The sequence below is a fragment of the Arvicola amphibius genome, chromosome 5 (genome assembly GCF_903992535.2).
Source record: "Arvicola amphibius chromosome 5, mArvAmp1.2, whole genome shotgun sequence".
In the NCBI taxonomy this organism is placed as follows: Eukaryota; Metazoa; Chordata; class Mammalia; order Rodentia; family Cricetidae; genus Arvicola; species Arvicola amphibius.
In genome coordinates this window covers 48,520,092-48,539,247 of record NC_052051.1, presented here as the reverse complement: position 1 = coordinate 48,539,247, position 19,156 = coordinate 48,520,092, and the positions used below count along the sequence as shown (strand labels likewise).

At 47.9% G+C, this 19,156-nt stretch overlaps 1 protein-coding gene across 3 annotated transcripts; it reads left to right on the top strand.

Annotated features, from left to right (window-relative positions):
* Positions 1-110: 110 nt before the first annotated feature.
* Tmem127 (transmembrane protein 127) lies at positions 111-13,280 on the top strand. Of its 3 annotated transcripts, none has more exons than XM_038330996.1 (4): positions 111-250; positions 628-945; positions 8,634-8,798; positions 9,576-13,280. In XM_038330996.1, exons 2-4 carry the CDS (start codon positions 702-704, stop codon positions 9,881-9,883), a joined length of 717 nt encoding a protein of 238 aa, XP_038186924.1. In that variant the 5' UTR covers positions 111-250; positions 628-701; the 3' UTR covers positions 9,884-13,280. The 3 variants fall into 3 exon arrangements, with proteins under 3 accessions (XP_038186924.1, XP_038186926.1, XP_038186925.1); XM_038330997.1 differs by lacking the exon at positions 111-250 and adding an exon at positions 1,452-1,563 and having other exon boundaries at positions 811-945; XM_038330998.1 differs by lacking the exon at positions 628-945 and having other exon boundaries at positions 117-250.
* The last annotated feature ends 5,876 nt before the right edge of the window (positions 13,281-19,156 follow it).

The window sequence follows — 19,156 nt, the reverse complement described above, 5'->3', positions numbered from 1 at the left end:
GCGAGAACAGGCGGCGCGCGCACACAGTGACGTGCCAAGAGGGCAGAGCCGTGAGCCGGAGAAGGAGGAGGAGGAGAAAGAGGAGGAGGAGGAGGAGGGGGTGGGGTGGGGTTGGAGGAAGCCGGAAGTGCATCAGCCTGGGTCCGTCTGGGCGTTGCGGGATTGGGGCCTGGGATCGCTTGGCCCGGGCAGCTGAGAAGCCCGTGACCGGGCGGAGCGGCGCCATCCCGGCCCTGAGATCTACTGATCGGTGAGGAGCAGGGACTAGAGTAGGGAGGGTCACTGTGGTTTAGGTCGCACCTCAAAGTGCGGGTTCCGGATCCCGGCGGCCCCTCAGCAACCCTCTGTCCATTAATGCCGGTCTAAGTCTCCTCCGCCCCCCGCGCCAGTAGCTGACACCAGTACCTGCGCCTGTTCATCCTGGCATGTCCACGGCCCACTTAGTCCCCTGCCTTCTCGGAGTCCTGGTCCAGCACCCCTCATCCAGAACCCTCGGTCCCCGCCCCCCGAATTCCCGCAGTCCTTAGGTCTGTTCTCAGCCCTGGGTCCCACCCCGCAGTCTCTGGTGCGGGCCCTGACAACCCCCCGGGCCAGCTGCCCATTGCATTGCTCTCCACCCGGGTACAGACAGGCTCTGCGCGCCCCGCTGAGGTCGGCGGCCATCAGCAGCGACTGCAGAGCTACAGCGGGCAGCCCCGGGCATGTATGCCCCTGGAGGCGCAGGGCTGCCGGGAGGGCGCCGGCGGAGGAGCCCGGGAAGCAGCGCTCTGCCCAAGCAGCCAGAGCGGAGCCTGGCTTCGGCCCTGCCTGGCGCCCTGTCCATCACGGCGCTGTGCACTGCCCTGGCGGAGCCCGCTTGGTTGCACATCCACGGAGGCACCTGTTCCCGCCAGGAGCTGGGGGTCTCCGACGTGCTGGGCTACGTGCACCCGGATCTGCTGAAAGGTGAGGGCACTGAGCTTCTGCTCTCCCGGCTTGAGGGGTGGTCAGAACGGATATGGGACTGGCTGAAGCACAGATAACCCGAGGCAGTCGTTTGTTAAAGACAACAGCCTGGTTCTTGGTGTTCACGCCCACCAGGTGGCTGTTTGGGGGTCTAGCCCCTCATCAATTCTGATGTTATTCAGCCAAGCACCCTCATGCTAGTCCGGAATGCTGCTGTTTTAGGTTTTTGCCAGAGGAAGGGCCCTTATAGGTAAAAGAAATAGGGTCTTAGGTATCACAATTAGCCACCCCCTTCTAACAGATCCTTGAGATGCAGAAAAGTTGTTTTGGGGTAGCTTGATTGATGGAGCAAAGAGAACTGTGAGTATGACTAATTGTAAGAGATATTTTAGTATTCCATGATAATTGGACTTACTGAAGAGGGTGCTTGTGGCCTCCCAGGGCATCAGACGTCAGTTCTGTCACCACACTCAACAGCTGAAATTTGGCTTTCCATGCTCTTACAGGTATGCCTGCCTGGCTGAGATGGTTGCTTTATTCATCTTTAGTTCTGGTTCATTCCTGTTAGATGTATGCAAGGTGTCTCATGAGGGCTCAAGTCCTGGAATCTGATGAAAGGTCAGCGTCCCCCTCTAAATTGGAATAAAAACACTACTGTAGGTCTAAGCTGAAAGGCCTTATCCCGTCACCTAGTGTTGTCTTTCTTAGTGAGTTCTCTTAACAGTTCCCTTCTCTTTGCACATTCAAGGCATTAGAACGATTTTTTTTTTCATTTAATAGAGAACATAGTGGAGGCTTCTGGTTTGAGACTTCTTTTTTTCACCCTCTTGCTGAGTTTGTCTCTTTAAGACTAAGGTTATGCACTGGATGGAGGCCTTTTTCTCAGCACATACCTGATGACACAAGGCTGTGGGGTTTGAATCTGGCTGCTTTCCCATTTCTTGCACTCACCTGCATTCAGGCCTTTTTGCATTTGATGCCATGATTTTCTGTTTCAGGAGCTGAGTGTCACACACAAACTGGGAAAGAGTTTATGATGATTGTCCTTTGGAGGTCATCCCTGGGGTGGGAGGGTCATAACGTTCAAATGGTGTGGAGAGAGGCAGTCTGATCTTACATCCTTGTTTCCGAGATCCAGGAAGAAAAGTGAAGCGAGCTCCCGAGGCTAGCCCTGCTGGTCACTGATACTGCTTCCTATCTGTTGAAGCTAGAATAAAATGGTGCTGTCTCCTTAATTATGTTTATCCCTTGTTTTACTTGGGCTGTTGTAAAGAAGGGTCTCAAGATACCCTGCCTTGGTGTACGTTCCTGTCGAAGGCGTGTTAAAATAAAAATCAGTTCTTGGTTCAAGGTTTTGTTTATTCGCAGATGCATTTGCCCTCTCTAAGAAATTATTCAGACCAATTTTGTCCTTTTCAAATACGTTGTCTTAACCTTTACATTGCATTTGCTGTGTGTCTAGATCTCTTAGCCCATGCATGGTTTGCCTGCGCTGCTCACCTCCTTGGCCATCGTAAGCCAGGATCACTTAGCTCCTGTCTATAAATAGAAGCAATGGCATTGGGGCCTTGTGAGCCATTGCAGAAGGCAAGGAATATGGTCTCTTGTAGCTTCTCTTCTGCTGCTCTCTACCTGTGTGTTTTGTGTGCCTCGTGGAACTTCAGGCTTATGGTGTCCTTTGTGACTGTGCTGATTTTTGGGTCTACCAGATATCTACCCTGGAGTCCTGGAATAGTCCAATCCAGAAGGGAGTAGAACTGTGCTGGGCAAATATGGTGCTTATAGATGCTTGCAGAGGGAAACACCCCTGCTGGGTCTCTGCAGGTAACAGAGAGTGAGGTGGGCCGGGGGCTCCAAAGCAAGCCTGTGTGCCAGGCATGGAGCTAAGCACACTTCACATTTGCCTTAATTTGACCCTTATTTACAAAGGGCCCAGCTCAGGGAGAGTAGGTAACGTACTAAGAGACACAGCCGATCCAAGTTGCGACTCTGAAGTCCATGCTCTTCTTGCCGCCACGCCCTTAATGCACTCTGAGTTCCTTTTTCTTTCTGTTAGAGCTATATGAAACTTACCATTTGCTATTCTGATTGAGTGGGGGTTTGTTGTTGTTGTTGTCGTCGTCGTATTTTGCCAGTGGAAGAAAGCTTTTATTAGGCGCGAGGAAATGCACACACACAACAAGGCACACACCAAAAAAAAGACCTTTTGCAAAGCAGAAGGGAGATTCGGGAAGCCGAAGCCTCTCTTGTTGTATTTTTATCACAAGCCCAGCCAGTGCTGTGCTTTTTAGTGCCTGAACTATCTCTCAGGTTTCAGCTCGGCTTGGTGAACCTGAGGCAGAGCCACTCACCCTTGCTGTGTGACCAGATGCGTGAAGGCTTTAGCAAATGCCAGCTCAACAGATTCTCTTCTGAATCCTCTCACGTAGCTTCTCTGGGCTTAGGTCCAGAGAAGGCTTAGAAATGCCTAGACTTTTAGTGCCTGAATGGCCTTTGCCTCTCTAGTGTGGCCAGCAAGGGCAGCTCCGCCACCAGCTTCAGGAAGCAGTTTTGGAGAATGACTAAGTTGGGATTTGATGTCAGGTGATTCAAGATTGACAACAGCTACTGAAGGACAAAGGATGGAGGGCCTGTGCACCTGTTGGGTGGTGACAGATTCTGATGTCATCACCAGGCCCTTGGGTGGCTTGCCTGGCACCACTGACATCTGTAAGATGACCCATCTGGACACTAGTGTGCCCTGTTGGTGGTCTGTGCCAGGCTTGGCTGATAGCGAAGAGTTCCAGTGAAGGGATGCCGAGCTCAGGAGAAGGTGCTCAGAGATGGGGCAGTGAGGAGTCCTCTAGCCCACAGGACCCTGCCGAGGAAGGAGGAAAGGAAGAACAGCAAATCTGAAACCACTTTAGCTTTTCTGTCTTCAGTCCACATAGGTCAAGAGGGGGTCAACCACAAACAGACAGGTAGGTGGGAAAAGAGCCAGAGCATTCAAAACAAATCCAGTCCTGTGACTCACCAGTGACCTTGGTCAAAGTCAGTTCCTTAGGATCTGATTACATAGCAGCTGCCTGCTTCCCTGATGACTGGAAGGGACAGCCAAGCAGTGTTTACTAAAATAAACAGGCCAGAATACAACTGCTGTCTATCTGGAATGGAGTGTAGAGAACCACTGGCTCAGATTTTAAGTCAAGACCCTGTCCCACGTGGCATTTGTCTCCCACAGGAAGTCACTCATACCTGCCTAGTCTTTGGGGCTTTAGTGTCTCTGGAAGGCTCCTTGGGGAAAGGAGGGTGTTATTTGCCCTCCCTAAATACCACACTGGTATTTAGGAAAGGAAGCAGGAGAAGGCTTGATCAGGGATGCTCTTGATCAGAGCTGTCTTTCTGTCCTACTCATGCTAAGACACTGCTCCCCTGATGCCCCTCTCTGGCAGTGTTAGCACCACCCAAAGGGAGTTCATGTTTGGCTTTCAGTTCTCCACATGTGGGTTGCGGCCCTTTTGTGGGCCCACCGACCCTTTCACAGGGGTCGCCTAAGACCATTGGAAAACCAGATATTTACATTTCATTTCTTAACTGTAGCAAAATTACAGTTATGAAGCAGCAATGAAAATAATTTTATGGCTGGGGTCATCACAGCATGAGGAACTATTAAAGGGCAGCAGCAGCATTAGGAAGGCTGAGAACCATGGCCTTAAGCACTGTAGCTTTGGAGTAGAGGAGGGCAGTTGGAACAAAACATGCTTGAATTTGGTGTCAGAAGCCCTTCCTCCACGCAGAGCCACTCTTCTCAGTCTGCCTGAACAGGTGACTGCGTTCCCTCCTAGCACCTGTCTGTGGGGGAGGCAGGGCCTTTGAGACAGGCCATCTACTGACTTGCTGAAGATTGACTGTGGCCTGTGGTAGACCTAGTGTTTGACTAGGTCTAGAGTTTTTCTGTGTTTTAACTCCTGACCAGAATTGTGCTCAGATGCCCTCGGTGCTGTAGAGGTTTAAACACCATATGAAGCCAGTTTTGCCCGACGTCCCTGTGTGAGCGCTGCTCATCACTCAGTGATCCACACCTTTCTGCCTTTTTGTTGTTGTTACTGCTGGTGGAATCTGAGTCCTCAAGCTGCTGTTTTCATGAGCTCAGCAGCTGCTGTCTTGGATAGTATTCATGCTAGTTCATCTGACCCTTCTTCTCAGTACACCTCCTTAGAGTTTGATTGATTATCTCCATCAGGGAAATAATAAAAGCCGCCAGTGGGTGCTTAGCGGTTTCCAAGCAGCACAGTGCAGTGTCTGGGGGTCACTGTGTGACCTGGAGCAGGTCACTTAATCTTCTGGAGCTTCTGACTCCTCATCTGAGCTGTGTGATGACTTCCAGGGTGGCAGTCAAACTTGGCAAAGATAATGCTTGACGCATTTGTGTGTGAGCATAGGCTCCTGTACCTTCAGCCATGCTTGCCTCTAGAGAAAGGCAGGGGAAGGTGGCCTCTCTCTTGAAGCTTCTTATCATGTGCATATCTTGTTTATTAAAATAAAAGTATTTTAAAATGCAAAGCACATAGGCATGGATATATCAGGCGCATGTTTAATATGTTCACTCATCATCAGAAGAAACAAAAGCCAGTGTCTTTGAAGCTTCTCGTGTCCCCTTCTTCACACAGAGTGCCTGGCTGCACAGAGTAATGCAGTTGAGCTGCTGCAATGTGGCCTGTGATGTCACCCCTTACACCCTGTCTCAGGCAGGCTTTCTTGGTAGCACTGGAACACTTGAATCCTGCCCTATCATTCCCACATGCCATGCAGACCCCAAAAATAATTGATTCAGTTTTCGGTAATGTTCACATCAGAGCCAGGTGTCAGCCCTTGCTCCCTCAAACCTTTCTTCCTAGGCTCCTTTAGAATCTTTATGCTGTTTGGAGTAGGCAGTGCTGGAAGCAATGAGGGCAGATGCTAGCTTCTAGCAGAACTCATGGACAGGCAAACTCCATGGCAGTAGGAAATCACCCAAGCTGGATGCTTGGACCGTCTGCAGTTAAGATCATAACAGATAGCTCAGAAGGCAGCCAGATGGAGGCACCTGAGTCTTGTCTGGGCTCAGCCAGCATCTACCTGGAGAATTTTGAGTCCTAGGCTGAGTACATATGTCAGTCACAAATGCCTACCATCTCCCACTGCTCAAGATTCCATTATGGCCAGCATCTGCTGGATTGAATTTTTTGTTGTTGGCAGTGGGTCCACCACTTAGCTTCTTGGTTTTCCTCCATCTGTCTACCTTCCTCTGGTATCTAGTGCTGGTGTTTTTGGGGGACTGGAGACTTGGACTACTTGTATGGGGATTTTCTGTGCTCCCAGACCCTCTAGGAGCCTGGTACATGGTTGCAGCAGCACATCAGTGATCGGGATGTGTGCTAGAAAGTGAACATTATCACCTTCAGATTCTGAATTTGACATCAAAACTCAAGAAAGGAGCCTGTACCTGTGAGTTTGACCAGCTCTATCCAGTTTTTCCTAAATCACTTAGTGACCTATGGCCTAAATGAAAGCACTTGGCAATGGCTGAGGAAGAGGAGGAAGAGAAAGTGAAGACTTGTTTTCTTCTTTAAACTTTTTGTTTTTTGTTTTCAAGACAGGGTTTCTTTCGTGTAGCCCTGTCTGTCCTGGAACTAGTTCGGTAGACAAAGCTAGCCTCGAACTCACAGAGATCCTCCGACCTCTGCCTCCCAAGTGCTGAGATTAAAGTCATGAGCCACTACCACCTGACACCCTTTTAAATTTTTCTTCTTTCTTTCTTTCCCTTTCTTTCTTTCTTTCTTTCTTTCTTTCTTTCTTTCTTTCTTTCTTTCTTTCTTTCTTTCTTTCCTTCTTTCCTTCTTTCATTTGTTTGTTCTTTCATTCTTTCTTTTTGGTTTTTCAAGACAGGGTTTCTCTGTAGCTATGAGCCTGTCCTGGCACTAGCTCTTGTAGACCAGGCTAGCCCTGAATTCACAGAAATCTACCTGCCTCAGTGCTGGGATTAAAGGCGTGTGCCACCACCTAGCTTCATTGAAGCAGGGTCTCACTATGTACCCCTGACTGGCCTGAGACTCACTATGTAGACTAGTCTCTAACTCAGAGAGCTCTGCTTCTGAGCAAGTTCTGGAGTTAAAGGTGAACACCAGCATGACATGCCTTTGGCTCCTTCTTTGATCAGCTTTTATTCCATTCTGTGCTTCAGGAAGCCGTCAGAGTTTCTATAACTTTCAAAGAGATTGACAGTATTGTTAATTGAAAATTTTTAAAGAAGCTATTTAAATATTGTAAGGAATACAAGTTGCCTTGTTTGGTACATGCTTGCCACCCTGGGGACTCCTTGAATGTCGCCTCTCCTGTTTTAGCGCTTCCTTTTGCTTGGTTTACTCCCCTATTTTGGTGGCATTTACATGCTGTCATTTCCAAGCTTTCCAGGGCTCTCATGGTGCGACTTCTTAGCTTTCCCCGCTGCCTTGCCTTTCAGCTGTCTAGTCCTAATTGAAGTCTTCTCTCCTCCTTTTGAGGGTGGTGATTGAGAGGGTGGTCTCAGGAAGCCCAGGCTGGCCTCAGGTTTGCTAAGTAGCAGAAACTGGGCTTGGACTCCTGACCCTCCTGGTAACACCTCCCAAGTGCTGGGCTTACAAGGGTGAAGCACTGTTGAGCTCAGTGGCATATTTGTGTCATTGTTAGTCTTCACTAATGTCCATTTCCAGAACTTTTTCATGACCCCAAACTGAAAACCCAGAATCAACCCACACCTTGCCCTCCCTTTCTCCAGCTCCTGGCAGCCACCCTCTCCTCTGTGTCCGTGATTCTGACTTCTTGGCATCTCATGAGCAGAATCACAGTGTTTGGCCTCTGTATTTGACTTAACTTACTTCACTTAGTTCAGTGTCTCTGAGTTCCATGTCTGCTTTAGAATGAAAATGGAAGGAATGAGTGAGTAAGTGGGGAACGGGAATTAATTGACCTCTGGCCTTGGTCTCTCTGGCTGTTCAGCTCAAGAGTCACTAGACTTTCCCTGCTGGTGCAAAGGATCCTTTAGCAAAATAGTTGAACATGCCAGCTTGGTTTTCAGGATCTTAAAAAATGGTCTGAAGCTAGGTCTGGTGTACTTGTAATTCTCAATACTCAGGAGGCTGAGGCAGGAGGATCACGAATTTGAAGCTAGCCTGGCCTACACATTGAGAGTGTCTTAAAAGCAAAGTGAAAAGGAGAGAGGGAGGAAAGGGTGGGCGCTGAGCATGGCACTCAGTTTGTAGAGTACCTAGCATACAGGATGCCCTGGTTTGTGCCATAAAATTATGTGTGGTGGTTCATGCCTGTAATTCTAGCCCTCCAGAGTTGGAGGCAGGAAGGTCACAAGTTCGTGGTCATTCTCCAGCCCCGCTCAGCAAGGTTGAGGTCAGCGTGAGACGCATGAGACCCTGTCTCCAAAAGAAATAGAGAAGAAATATACAGTCACCCTAGACTAGTCTTGTTGGAAAAATGACTTGAGGTGTATAGGTGACTTCTGTTTGCAGCATGGAAGTCCCCTGCCTCTACTGAGCAGCTGGTGGCAGGAGCTCATACAGAGCCCCCAGGGCTTCTGGCTCCCAGAGACTGGGGGGGATTGAAGCCAAGATCCTTTTAGGTACACTGCCTGCCTCAGGGTGTTTCTTGGGCATAAAACTTCCATTCTCTCTCCACAGATTTCTGCATGAACCCCCAGACAGTACTGCTCCTGAGGGTCATTGCTGCTTTCTGCTTCCTGGGCATCCTCTGTAGTCTCTCTGCATTCCTTCTGGACGTCTTTGGGCCCAAGCATCCCGCTCTGAAGATTACTCGTCGCTATGCCTTCGCTCACATCCTCACTGGTAAGGCCAAGGTCTACTCATGTGGGAGGGGATCCCCGGGGCATAGTGGTGCCTGGGATTGCTTCTCTGTGATAAGCTCCAGCCTTTCAGGGCATGGGGTGCCTTAGCGTTGGTTTCTGTCGTTTGTGAATAATTTGCCTAGGACTAGAAGGAATGTTAGAATTCCACAGGAATCTCATGGCTCTCTAAAAATGACAATTGAAGTTCATAGAAATTCAGGGCTTGATGTAAGCATGGAAAGAGTTGGGCTGTCTTGCCTGACTTCTGTGTATGGTCAGTTTCTCCCACTGTCTACCTCCCTGCCAGGTTTGCCTTCTCCGCTTATATGTATCCACTTTCTCACCCAGGCCTGGGCTGGGATGTCAATTTGGCTTTTGATAGTGATTGATTTCAGTTCAACTCAGTGTCTAAAACTGCATAATCTTACCTGTCCTTCTCAGCACCCAGAAGCATCCAGGAGCCTTATTATCTAATTGCAAATCCCTTCTTTTCTTTTTCCCTTTTTTTGGACGGTATGGGTAGTACTGGGGATTGAATCCAGGGCCTTGTGCATGTTGGGCAAGCTCCCTACCATTGAACAATAATCCTTCAGGTAGACCCTTCTAGTCAGGATGGTTGGATAACTCCTCAGTTCCAAGCCAAGCATCTCATAGCCAAGGAAGTTCTTAGGACCTTGGGCCAGGCAAGTCCTCTGAGAACTGGGCAAGAGAGGCTGTGATTGATTCCTTAAGCATCCTGACTGCTGATCCCGTTCTGTGCTGTCCCTCTGTCTCCCAGTCCTACAGTGTGCTACTGTCATTGGCTTTTCCTACTGGGCTTCTGAGCTCATCCTGGCCCAGCAGCAACAGCATAAGAAGTACCACGGCTCCCAAGTCTATGTCACCTTTGCTGTTAGCTTCTACCTGGTGGCAGGAGCTGGTGGAGCCTCAATCCTGGCTACTGCAGCCAACCTCCTGCGCCACTATCCAACAGAGGAAGAAGAGCAAGCACTGGAGCTACTATCTGAGATGGAAGAGAATGACCCCTACCCAGCAGAGTATGAAGTCATCAACCAGTTCCAGCCACCTCCAGCCTACACACCCTAATGCCAGCCTGGGCGCTCTTCCTCAGCAGCCCTTCCCCCAGTGCCACAGCTCCTCTTACACCCAGAAGAGCCACTTTCCCCAGCAGGTCTCACCGGTAGGACCCTGACCATCTTCACCAAATCTTTCCCAGCCTTTAGGGTTGTCCATTTGTTCCTGCTCTGCAGAGCTGGGACTCTAATTTTATACAACCTACTCTTTCCCATCCAGAACCCCCTGCTCCTTTCCTATTCACTAGCTCCTTCCACCCAGGGATGGTCAGGCAAGTTTCCTCCCTCCGTGGGCCATGGTTTTGGAACTGGGACTTTCACTGGGTTGCTGCTGGTAGTGGACAGTCTCTGAGAAAGGTGCCAACAGGGCACAAAGGGAAGGGGACTGTGCCATGTAGGTTCACTTTGCCAGGCCCAGCATTTGTGCCACTTCTGTATGTGGGCTGACTCATTCCTTCTAGAGTGCCCTAGGCCCAGCTGTCCACTTTGTGGATCCTCTGCACTTTAGCCTCTGGGCCACTCCTCATGTGTGCTCTGGTTTTCTGGAGAGAAGGGATTGCTGTTGCTCTCCTGCCCTGCCCTGGCTTCTTGTGGTTGGAGCCAGGCAAGGAAGCAGAACCAGGCAAGAGACTGATCCTGTTGAGGACTTCAGTGAAGGGGACTGAGTGCCCTAGCCCCTTCATCTTTTAATGTGAGTGGTTTTAAAAGGAAAAAACAAAACAAAACAAAACAAAACCAAGCAATAGCAGCCATGCTCTCTAAAACATGGATATGGTTGTTGTTCAGAAATGGAGCCCATCCCTTAGACTCTGCAATATTTTGGACCATAGCTCTCTCTAAGCCTATAGTCACTTCTTCCAGTCTCTCCAATAGAATGCAGTCTTTGTGTCCTGACTTCTTCCAGGCAGCTGTGGCTCCCTGGGGCCTTTCTGTGGAACTAGGGCCACATGGCCCCCGCGGGGCTGAGAACTATGGCCTGGCTGGCTGGCCAGCGTGGTGCTCCTCAGAACTGTGGCACTGAGATGTAACCTGGCCTCAGTTCAGGCACAGGGGCCAAGCAGGGCAGGACCCTCCACTCTCCACAGTAGTACTCCACACAGAGGTGCATCAGGTTGGTGTCAGGACCCTGTCAGATGTGCAGGCCCGACTGTAGCCTTCAGAGTCAATGTGTCCCCTAGCCTGTGACTTGGGGCTACAGCTTGCTGCATGCCCCTCTCCCCTTCTGGAATGTATGCTGGTCTTGCGGTGTGCTTCTGGGCTGTTACTCTAGCTATTCTATTTGCCTTGGGTCCAATTTTATTGTTTGTCTATTTTGTTTTTTTGCCTGGAGACCTGGGGCATAAGGTAGGTGGGACTTGAGAAGCCTGCAGCTTGGATCCAGATAGGCAAGCTGTTTTTGTTCATTGATGAGCTCCTTTGGAGTGAGAGTCTAGTGCTAGCTGAAAGGAAGATGGATTCCAATCTCCTCTCACCCGTAAGACAACAGACATTTTGAGCAAGAATGGAGACTGAATACAGTCACTGAACTATGACTACAAGACTGTCACCTCCCCGTTCTTTGGCCAGAAGGAGTGGGGAATATGTGGACAGATGGCTGTGCAGATGAAGACCAAGTGTGCCCGTAAGAAAGCGTCTGCTTGGAGTTCCCTGCTGCGATGCCAAAGTGTGCCCCAATGTGACTCTCCCATTCTTCCAGACCTTCTCTGAAGCAAGAAAGTTGCCAGGTGAGGCCTGAGCACAAAATCAAGGAGCTAAATTAAGACTACCTTTCTGTGAAGTCCTGAGCTCATCATTGGCAGGTTTCTGAAGTGTGTGGCCAGCTCTCTCTACCACGGCATCTGAGGGAGCAGGCCAGAAGACCAGACACCAAACATGCATGCCAAAGTGAATGAGGACTCGCCCTGTGGACTGACTGTTCCTTGTGATTTGGAATCCACTTTTTACTAGCTTCCCGTTCCTCTGGCCTTTCTTTCTCTTTCCCCTTCCATTCTGACACTATAGTTTATCATATAAATTTCTCTGGTTGTGTTTTTCTTTTCTAGGAAAAAAAATTAAAAGGCAAAACAAAACCTTGAAAGTACAAATGAGAACACAAATGCCAGTGGCTGCCTGTCATTTTTGTCATAATTTTCCAGATGTTTGTTCTCTTCCTCCCAGAGAAGTAGGAAACATTCAGCGATGAAGCTTATAACGGAGCAAAGTTAGTAGGAGCTTGGCATTTTGATCCTTCAGAGCCTCCCAGTCCTGACACCTTTCACAGAGGAAGTTCCCAAAGCCCACAGCTAGAAACAGCAGGTGACTCTGCCCGAGATGTCTACTGTGAACCTTGAGCTGCCCTCTCTGCATGCCCTGTTGAGCTGCAGAAGAGCTGTTTCCAGAGCTCTAGTGGTGCTTCCTGGGAAAAGCCTGAGAATACAAATGGTCTGGGAGCAAGACCTGCAGAGTTACTCTTCCAGGCAGCTGGTGGGTGAAACCCTGATGGCTGCCCACATCTCAGTTCATTCATTCTCAACCCGTCTTGGGGCCCCAAGTGTATATTTGATGAAAGCATTTAGGGCTCTCTTTGAGAAGTAGTCCATTCCTAGCAGGATACATATCTTTCCTGGAAACTGATAATCTCATTTTGTGTCCAATAAGGCATTTCTATGAGGGTCCATTAGATTATGCACAAAACACTGAGCCCCATGAAAGAATTAGGGTGTCTGACAGGACCTTGTCTCCAGGATTGTCTTTCCTTAGCTCAGGAGATAGAGTTCCCCACAAGGAAACAGTGAAATGAATAGTCTCCTGGACACCTTGGGAAAATCCTATGCTGGAGATGGAAGGCTGGTTCTAACCGGAATAATTATCAACAGCTTTCTGAAAGGAGCAGATAGAGCTGGGCTGGTGTGGGAGAGCACTTGAGGGAATGCATGACGGCCAGGGTGTGGTGCGGAGTGAGATGGTGAAGGCCCATCTGATGTTCCTCAAGCAGCAGGAAGCCACAGGAGGGCATCCAGTTGTATGCACTGCTGGTGGTGTGGAGGGCTGTGATGTTAAGTAAAGCACCAGAGAGTGTGGGGATTGGGGGACAGGTGGACATGTGTGAAGGACCCTCAGGCCGGGTAGAATTGGGAGAGAGCCCAGGAACTCCAACCCTGCCAGTGCACTAGAAGATGGAATCAGCCTTGTAACACAAGAGGGCTTCAGAAGAGAGGCTATGTTGTGTGCAGGATGGCAAAGAGAGGTCTTGGGAAACACAAAGCGGCTGTTGTACCTAAAGGAAGGGCAGTTCTCTCCAGATAACCTCAGAATCCTCAGCTGGTTTCTCACTCAGAGGTGCCCATGCCCTGGGCCATGACAGTATGGAATACAAGTTTCTGTGGGGAGACAGAAAAAAACTAATAAACTTTATAGCCTTTGTTTTCAAATGGTCTGCAGTTTTCCTGTGCCTTTCTGTGGGAGTGCCATTGTGACGGGTCAGGCAGAGATGACTCCATTTTGGATGGGTCTGCCTGAAGTGAGACAGGAACTCCCCTCCCCCCCTTTGTGATTTATTTTTATTTTCTATGCATTGGTGTTTTTGCCTGCATGTATATCTGTGTGAGGGTGTCAGATCCTCTGGAATTGGAGTTATAGACAGTTGTGAACTGCCATGTGGGACCTGGGAATTGAACCTGGATCCTCCAGAAGAGCAGCTAGTACGCCTAACCACTGAGCCATCTCTCCAGCCTCGAGGCACGAACTCTTAGGGGCAGTGATTTGACAATTAAGATGTCAGTTCCTCACCTGTGAGCTGTAGGGAACATGTTTGACTTAAGTACTGGGGGAGACAGCTCTTTCCTCAGGAGAGATTTGAACTGGCCTGTCCATTCTGCCAAGGAGAAAATCCCAGGTCTGGGGAGGAGCCTTTTCCAAAGACATTGCAGGGGAGGTAGAGGCCTCCTCTGCCAACCATACGACTGAAGAGTTAGAGAATAAAAGAGCTTTCAAAGAGGCAGATTCCAGTCCACTGTTTACATGGGTCTTTCAGAGTGCATGACCTGTTTGAAAGACCTTGTCTTGACTTTCACTAGAAGATGACAACTGGCTTCCTAAGAGAACACTGTGGTGAAGTAGACCATGTATGCCATATGGTCACCTGTTCTACCACCTTCTTGGAGGTGGCATCTCTAACTTGAATATTTGTGTTGGGGTTTTTCCTTTGTACAATCCTCAGGGTGGTGGGTGGACTTGTGTGTGAATGAGAAGGATGCCCCTTATTATTCCTACAGTCTGTCCCCTTACAGCCTAACAGGACAGCAAAGAAATTTGCATGTGCATATATGCATACATATACATAAATATTTCTCTTTTGTTGATAGGCCCAAGTTCTAAATTCATTAGACCCACAGATCAGACTTTTTTTTCTTTTGTGTAGCCCTGGCTGTTCTGGAACTAGCTCTATAGACCAAGTCGGCCTCAGACTCAGAGATTTGCCTGCCTCTAGCTCCTGAGTGCTAGGAGTAAATACATGGACCACCCCATCCCCAGCTTATTTTGGGCGGGGTTCATTTTTGTTAGTTTATTATTATTTTTGAGAGTATTTCATGTAGCCCAGGCAGGCCTCCAGCAGGCTATATGGAAGGGATGACCTTAAACTCCTGGTCATCCTCCCTCTACTGAGTGTTGGGATTATAGGCTGAACACTCGGTTTTGTGTGGTACTGAGGTCAGATCCAGGGCTGTGTGCATGCTAGGCAAGCACTCTACCAACAGAGCTACATTCTCAACTATTATTATTATTATTATTTGTAGACAGGATCTTATTATTCAACTCTGGCCGGAACTCGATATCTAGATCAGACTGACTTCAAGCTCATTGAGATCCACCCACCTTTGCCTCCCCAGTGCTAGGACGAAACGCTTGTGCCACCATGCTTGACTCTTTTATTTTTTGTTAACATTAATTCAGCAAATACCTGAACTCAAAGTGTTTTGTGGAGGATACAAAGATACCCCAAAACTGAGGTTATAGTTGGTAGAGGGCTTGTCTTTGCATGGACAAAGCCCTGAGTTTGATCCCCAGTACCACAAAGAGTTATTAACCCATACAGTTCTTGTCCTGAAGGCTTTCTAGACCAGCTGCCAGGAAAGAAAACCTGATAACAAAACCTGACAGTTAAGGGAGAACTCTACCCAGTGCAGTGCCTCAGACCTGTGACCCCAAAACTTAGGAGGCTGAAGCAGGAGAATTGCCACAAGTTTGAGAGCAGCCTGGGCTACATGGGGACTTATGGTCTAACCCAGACTATAGAGTGAAGCTATCTCAAAAGAAGAAAGGTAAAAAAGGAAGGCTTCCTGAAGAAGGGGCTTGGGGTTTTGAAGTGTGATCAAGCTGGATGAGAGACGATATGCTGAATGGCAGTGCTGAGCCACATTCCTGGAAACTGAACACTGGTCCTCTGAAAGAACAAATGCTGCTAACTAGCTTCTCGGTGTTTTTTCTATTTAAGAGGGAGAGAAGATGATTAAAGATAATCATTGTTCCTTATTTCCTATTTATAATGTACTTTAAAATATATTTATGGTATATGTGTCTGTGTGCAAGTATATGCCATGTGAGTGCAGGTGCCCTTAGAGACCAGAAGTCGGAGCCCCTGAAGCTGGAATTGCAGGTGGTCGTGAGTGGCCCGAAATGGGTGCTGGGAGCTGAACCTGGATCTGCTGCAAGAATATCAAGTGCTCTTAACCTCTGAGGCATCTCTGCTGCCCCCACAGTGTACTGTAACTTACACAATCTCGTTTGAACAGGACAACCCTAAAACACAGGGCTGCATCATTAGCTGTGCTTCAGGCCTTAACTGCAGTGGTTTAGAGAAGGGTGTAAAATAAAGAATGGAAGAAGATCCACCACAGAATCACTCTCCTCTCACCATGAGACAGTAAACCAAGATTGACACTGCCAAGTCTGGCAAACACTGAGTTTTAAGTTTGGAATTTATGGCTCCTTCCATGTGTCCCTCTGCTCCTGCTAGCTCACCTAGACCTCAGAGAATGCAATGGATTATCAGTCTGTTAGCTCATAATTTAATTGTAGCTATTGTTCCAGATGTGATTTGGTTGCTGGAGCAAACTGGTGCATTCCCAGCGTGTAGTGATCTGATGAATGTCTTTGCCCTCATCGACTTTCAGTTAAGACCATCAAGAACAGGCCAGGTGGTGGTGGCGGCGGCGCACGCCTTTAATCAGTCTCTATGAGTTCAAGGCCAGTCTGGTCTACAAGAGCTAGTTCTAGGACAGGCTCCAAAGCTACACAGAGAAACCCTGTCTCGGGAAAACAAAACTGCTCTTGGAACTGGCAATACTAGAAAGGCTCATTCTCACAGGAGTCTCTCAACCCCTGTACCTGTTATAGCCTTGTTCCAGAGACCTTGTTCTTGTTCTTCTCTGTTCTTCTCTGTGCCACACTGGTCTATATGCCACTGGTAACAGGGTGATTGGAATTAGCAACTATTCCAGCTACCTTGACAAGAAATGTGTGCTGAAGGGGAATTCCTCGAGAAGTCCACAAGACTTCTAGAGTCCTATTGGTCTAGGGCAGTGGTTTTTAGCCTTCCTAATGCTGCGACCCTTTAATACAGTTCCTCATGTTATGGTTAACCCCTCAACCATAAAACTGTTTTTGTTGCTACTTCATAACTTATTTTGCTACTGTTATGAGTCACAATGTAAATATCTGTTTTCTGATGGCTTTAGGCTCCCTGTGTAAAAGGGTCATTCTACCCCAAAGTGGTCACAACTCACAGATTGAAAATGACTGGTCAAGGGTGTAGTGAGCTATCCCTTTCTTTCTTTTAGTCTTAATTACTCTTATGTGATGTGTGAGCCATGGCCCATGTGGTTAGAAGATAACTTTCAGGAGTCAATTTTCTCCTTCCTCCTTGAGGGTCCTGGGCATTGAACTCATGTCATCAGGCTTGGTAGGAGGCATCCTTACCACCAAGCCACTTTTGTTTTTCGAGGCAGGGTTTCTCTGTGTAGCCCTAGCTGTCTTGGAACTTGAATTGTAAACCAGGCTGGCTTCCAACTCAGGTAAATCCTCCTGCCACTGCCTCCTGAGTACTGGGACTAAAGTTGTATGCTACCACACCCAGCTCCACCAAGTCGTCATGACAGCCTGAGCTAGCCCTTTCAAGGTAAAAGACAGGTTAATGTGTCCCACCTCCACCATTAAGAAAGAGGTGTGAAGCCAGGTGGTGGTGCACGCCTTTAATCCCAGAACTGGGGAGGTAGAGGCAAGTGGATCTCTGTGAGTTCCAGGACAGCCAGGACTGTTACACAGAGAAGTCTTGATAAGCAAAACAAAACTAGGTACAGTGTGTAGTTCGACTTTTTCTATCCTGCCAGCCAGTTCCCAAATAAGCACATGGAGATTCTTATTAATTAGGAAAGCTTGGCCATAGCTCAGCTTTGTTACTAATTAGCTTTTACAACTTAAATTAATCTGTATCTTTTAATCTATGTTCTTTTATGTGGCTCGGTTACCTTTACTCTTCATGCTGCTTCCTCTCCATCTGGCTGGCAACTCTCTGAATCTCCACCCTTCTTCCCAGTGTCCTCTCTGCCCCAAAATCCTATCTAGCTTTTGGCTGTTCAGCTTTTTATTAAACCAATGCGAGTGACAAATCTTCACAGTGTACAAAAAGATTATTCCACAGCAGTACCTAGTGACTTTGGATTTGGAGGCAGCACACAACTCATTGGATTCTTCTCTGATCCTTCCTCTGAATACTCCCAAGCTGTCAGTTGTGAGTGGGTGCCTGAACAGAAAGAAGCATTCTCAAGTTCCGCATGCCCAGCAAGCCACTTGGTCCATTGCTATTTTATGTGTATGGGTGTATTACCTGCGTGTATGCATGTGCATGCCTGCTCCCCAAGGAAGCCAGAGGAAGGTGTCAGATCCCTGGAACAGGAATGACAGTTGTGAGCTACCATGTGGGTGCTTGAAACCAAACCTGAAAGAGCAACCAGTGCTTTTATCCACTGAGTTTCTCTCCAACCCCTCAGTTTTTCTTTAGTTTTTTTTTTTTGTTGTTGTTGTTGTTTAAATTTGTGTGCCCGTAAGAGAATATGCCACGTGTGTGTGTGTGTGCCACAGAAGCCATAAGATGGCATCAGATCTCCTGGAGCTGGAGTCACAAGTGGTTGTGAGCCACCCGATGTGGTGAGAACTGGACTCTGTAAGAAAGAGCAGCAAGCACTCCTAACTGCTCAGCTATCTTCCCAGCTCCCTCAATTTTTACTGGGCTAAAGTATCCAACATCAGTGAAGTCCTCAGTGCTAGAATAAAATCTATTTGGAAATTTTAAAGCACTTGTTTTTCATCTGTTATTGTTTTGGGCATGTGTTCTTGATGACTGCAATCTTGAATAGTGGAAACATTTTAAGTAAGTTTTAGCTGCTAAGATTTATCCTCGTATATGAAAGATGCATGTTCTGGAGGTAATTCACTTAGGATTTGCAGTTGCAATTGCTGTATTCTCTTGACCTCAACTGAAAAAACCCTTACTCATTGTAAGACCTCAATATCCCTGGAAAACATCAAAGCCAGTTACGTGGAAGACTTTTCAGAGAAGACAGCTTCTCCATTTGTTTTATGAGGCAGATAGCAACCCCAAACCATGGATACACTGGGGCTTTAGCAGACCTCAATGGCTTCTGTCAATCAACGGAAGCAGACAGCAGCAAACTCCAACCTTCTCATTGCTCAAGAGGCCACTACTATTTCCTTTTACAAATTTTTCCTTAATTTGCTCTTTAAAAGAAATAAATACAATACCAATTTCTAAACTAAATTCAGCCCAGATAGTGCAGGAGAGGCCTAACTTTCAGTCACTAGAAAATATCCTTCCCCCTCAACCTTTGAAGAAAAATTTATTTTGATACAAATATCTAAGATGGCACATACTACTGAGGGTATAAGTAAAATCCTAAATCCTGTGCAAGGAAGTTTCTTGTCAACAGGCAGGGAGAAGCTGCTGCCTCCTACTGGCAGCAGAGTGGACTACTACATTCTCTGCTTCTAGGCCGTGCTCCCCAACAGCTTTCTTTTGGGTCTTTTGCAACAAGGTCTCACACCACAACCCAGGATAGCCTAGGGTTCTAAGCAGTCCTTCTGAGTGCTGAGGTTGATTATAGGCAGGAGCCATCACACCAGACTTCTCTGCCATTTTAGAACTTGTTCTGTGTGAAAAAGCATGAGTTGGCACTGCAGGACTGTGCCCACCCACAGACAGAATAGCAAGTCTCTACAGTATAAATATACA

Bases quoted from the DNA above. Each gene is read 5' to 3' on its own strand.
- Tmem127 (XM_038330996.1), top strand. From the start codon at position 702: ATGTATGCCCCTGGAGGCGCAGGGCTGCCGGGAGGGCGCCGGCGGAGG. The intron at 946-8,633 runs GTGAGGGCACTG...CTCTCTCCACAG, and splicing joins GCACCCGGATCTGCTGAAAG to ATTTCTGCATGAACCCCCAG. The intron at 8,799-9,575 runs GTAAGGCCAAGG...TCTGTCTCCCAG, and splicing joins CTTCGCTCACATCCTCACTG to TCCTACAGTGTGCTACTGTC.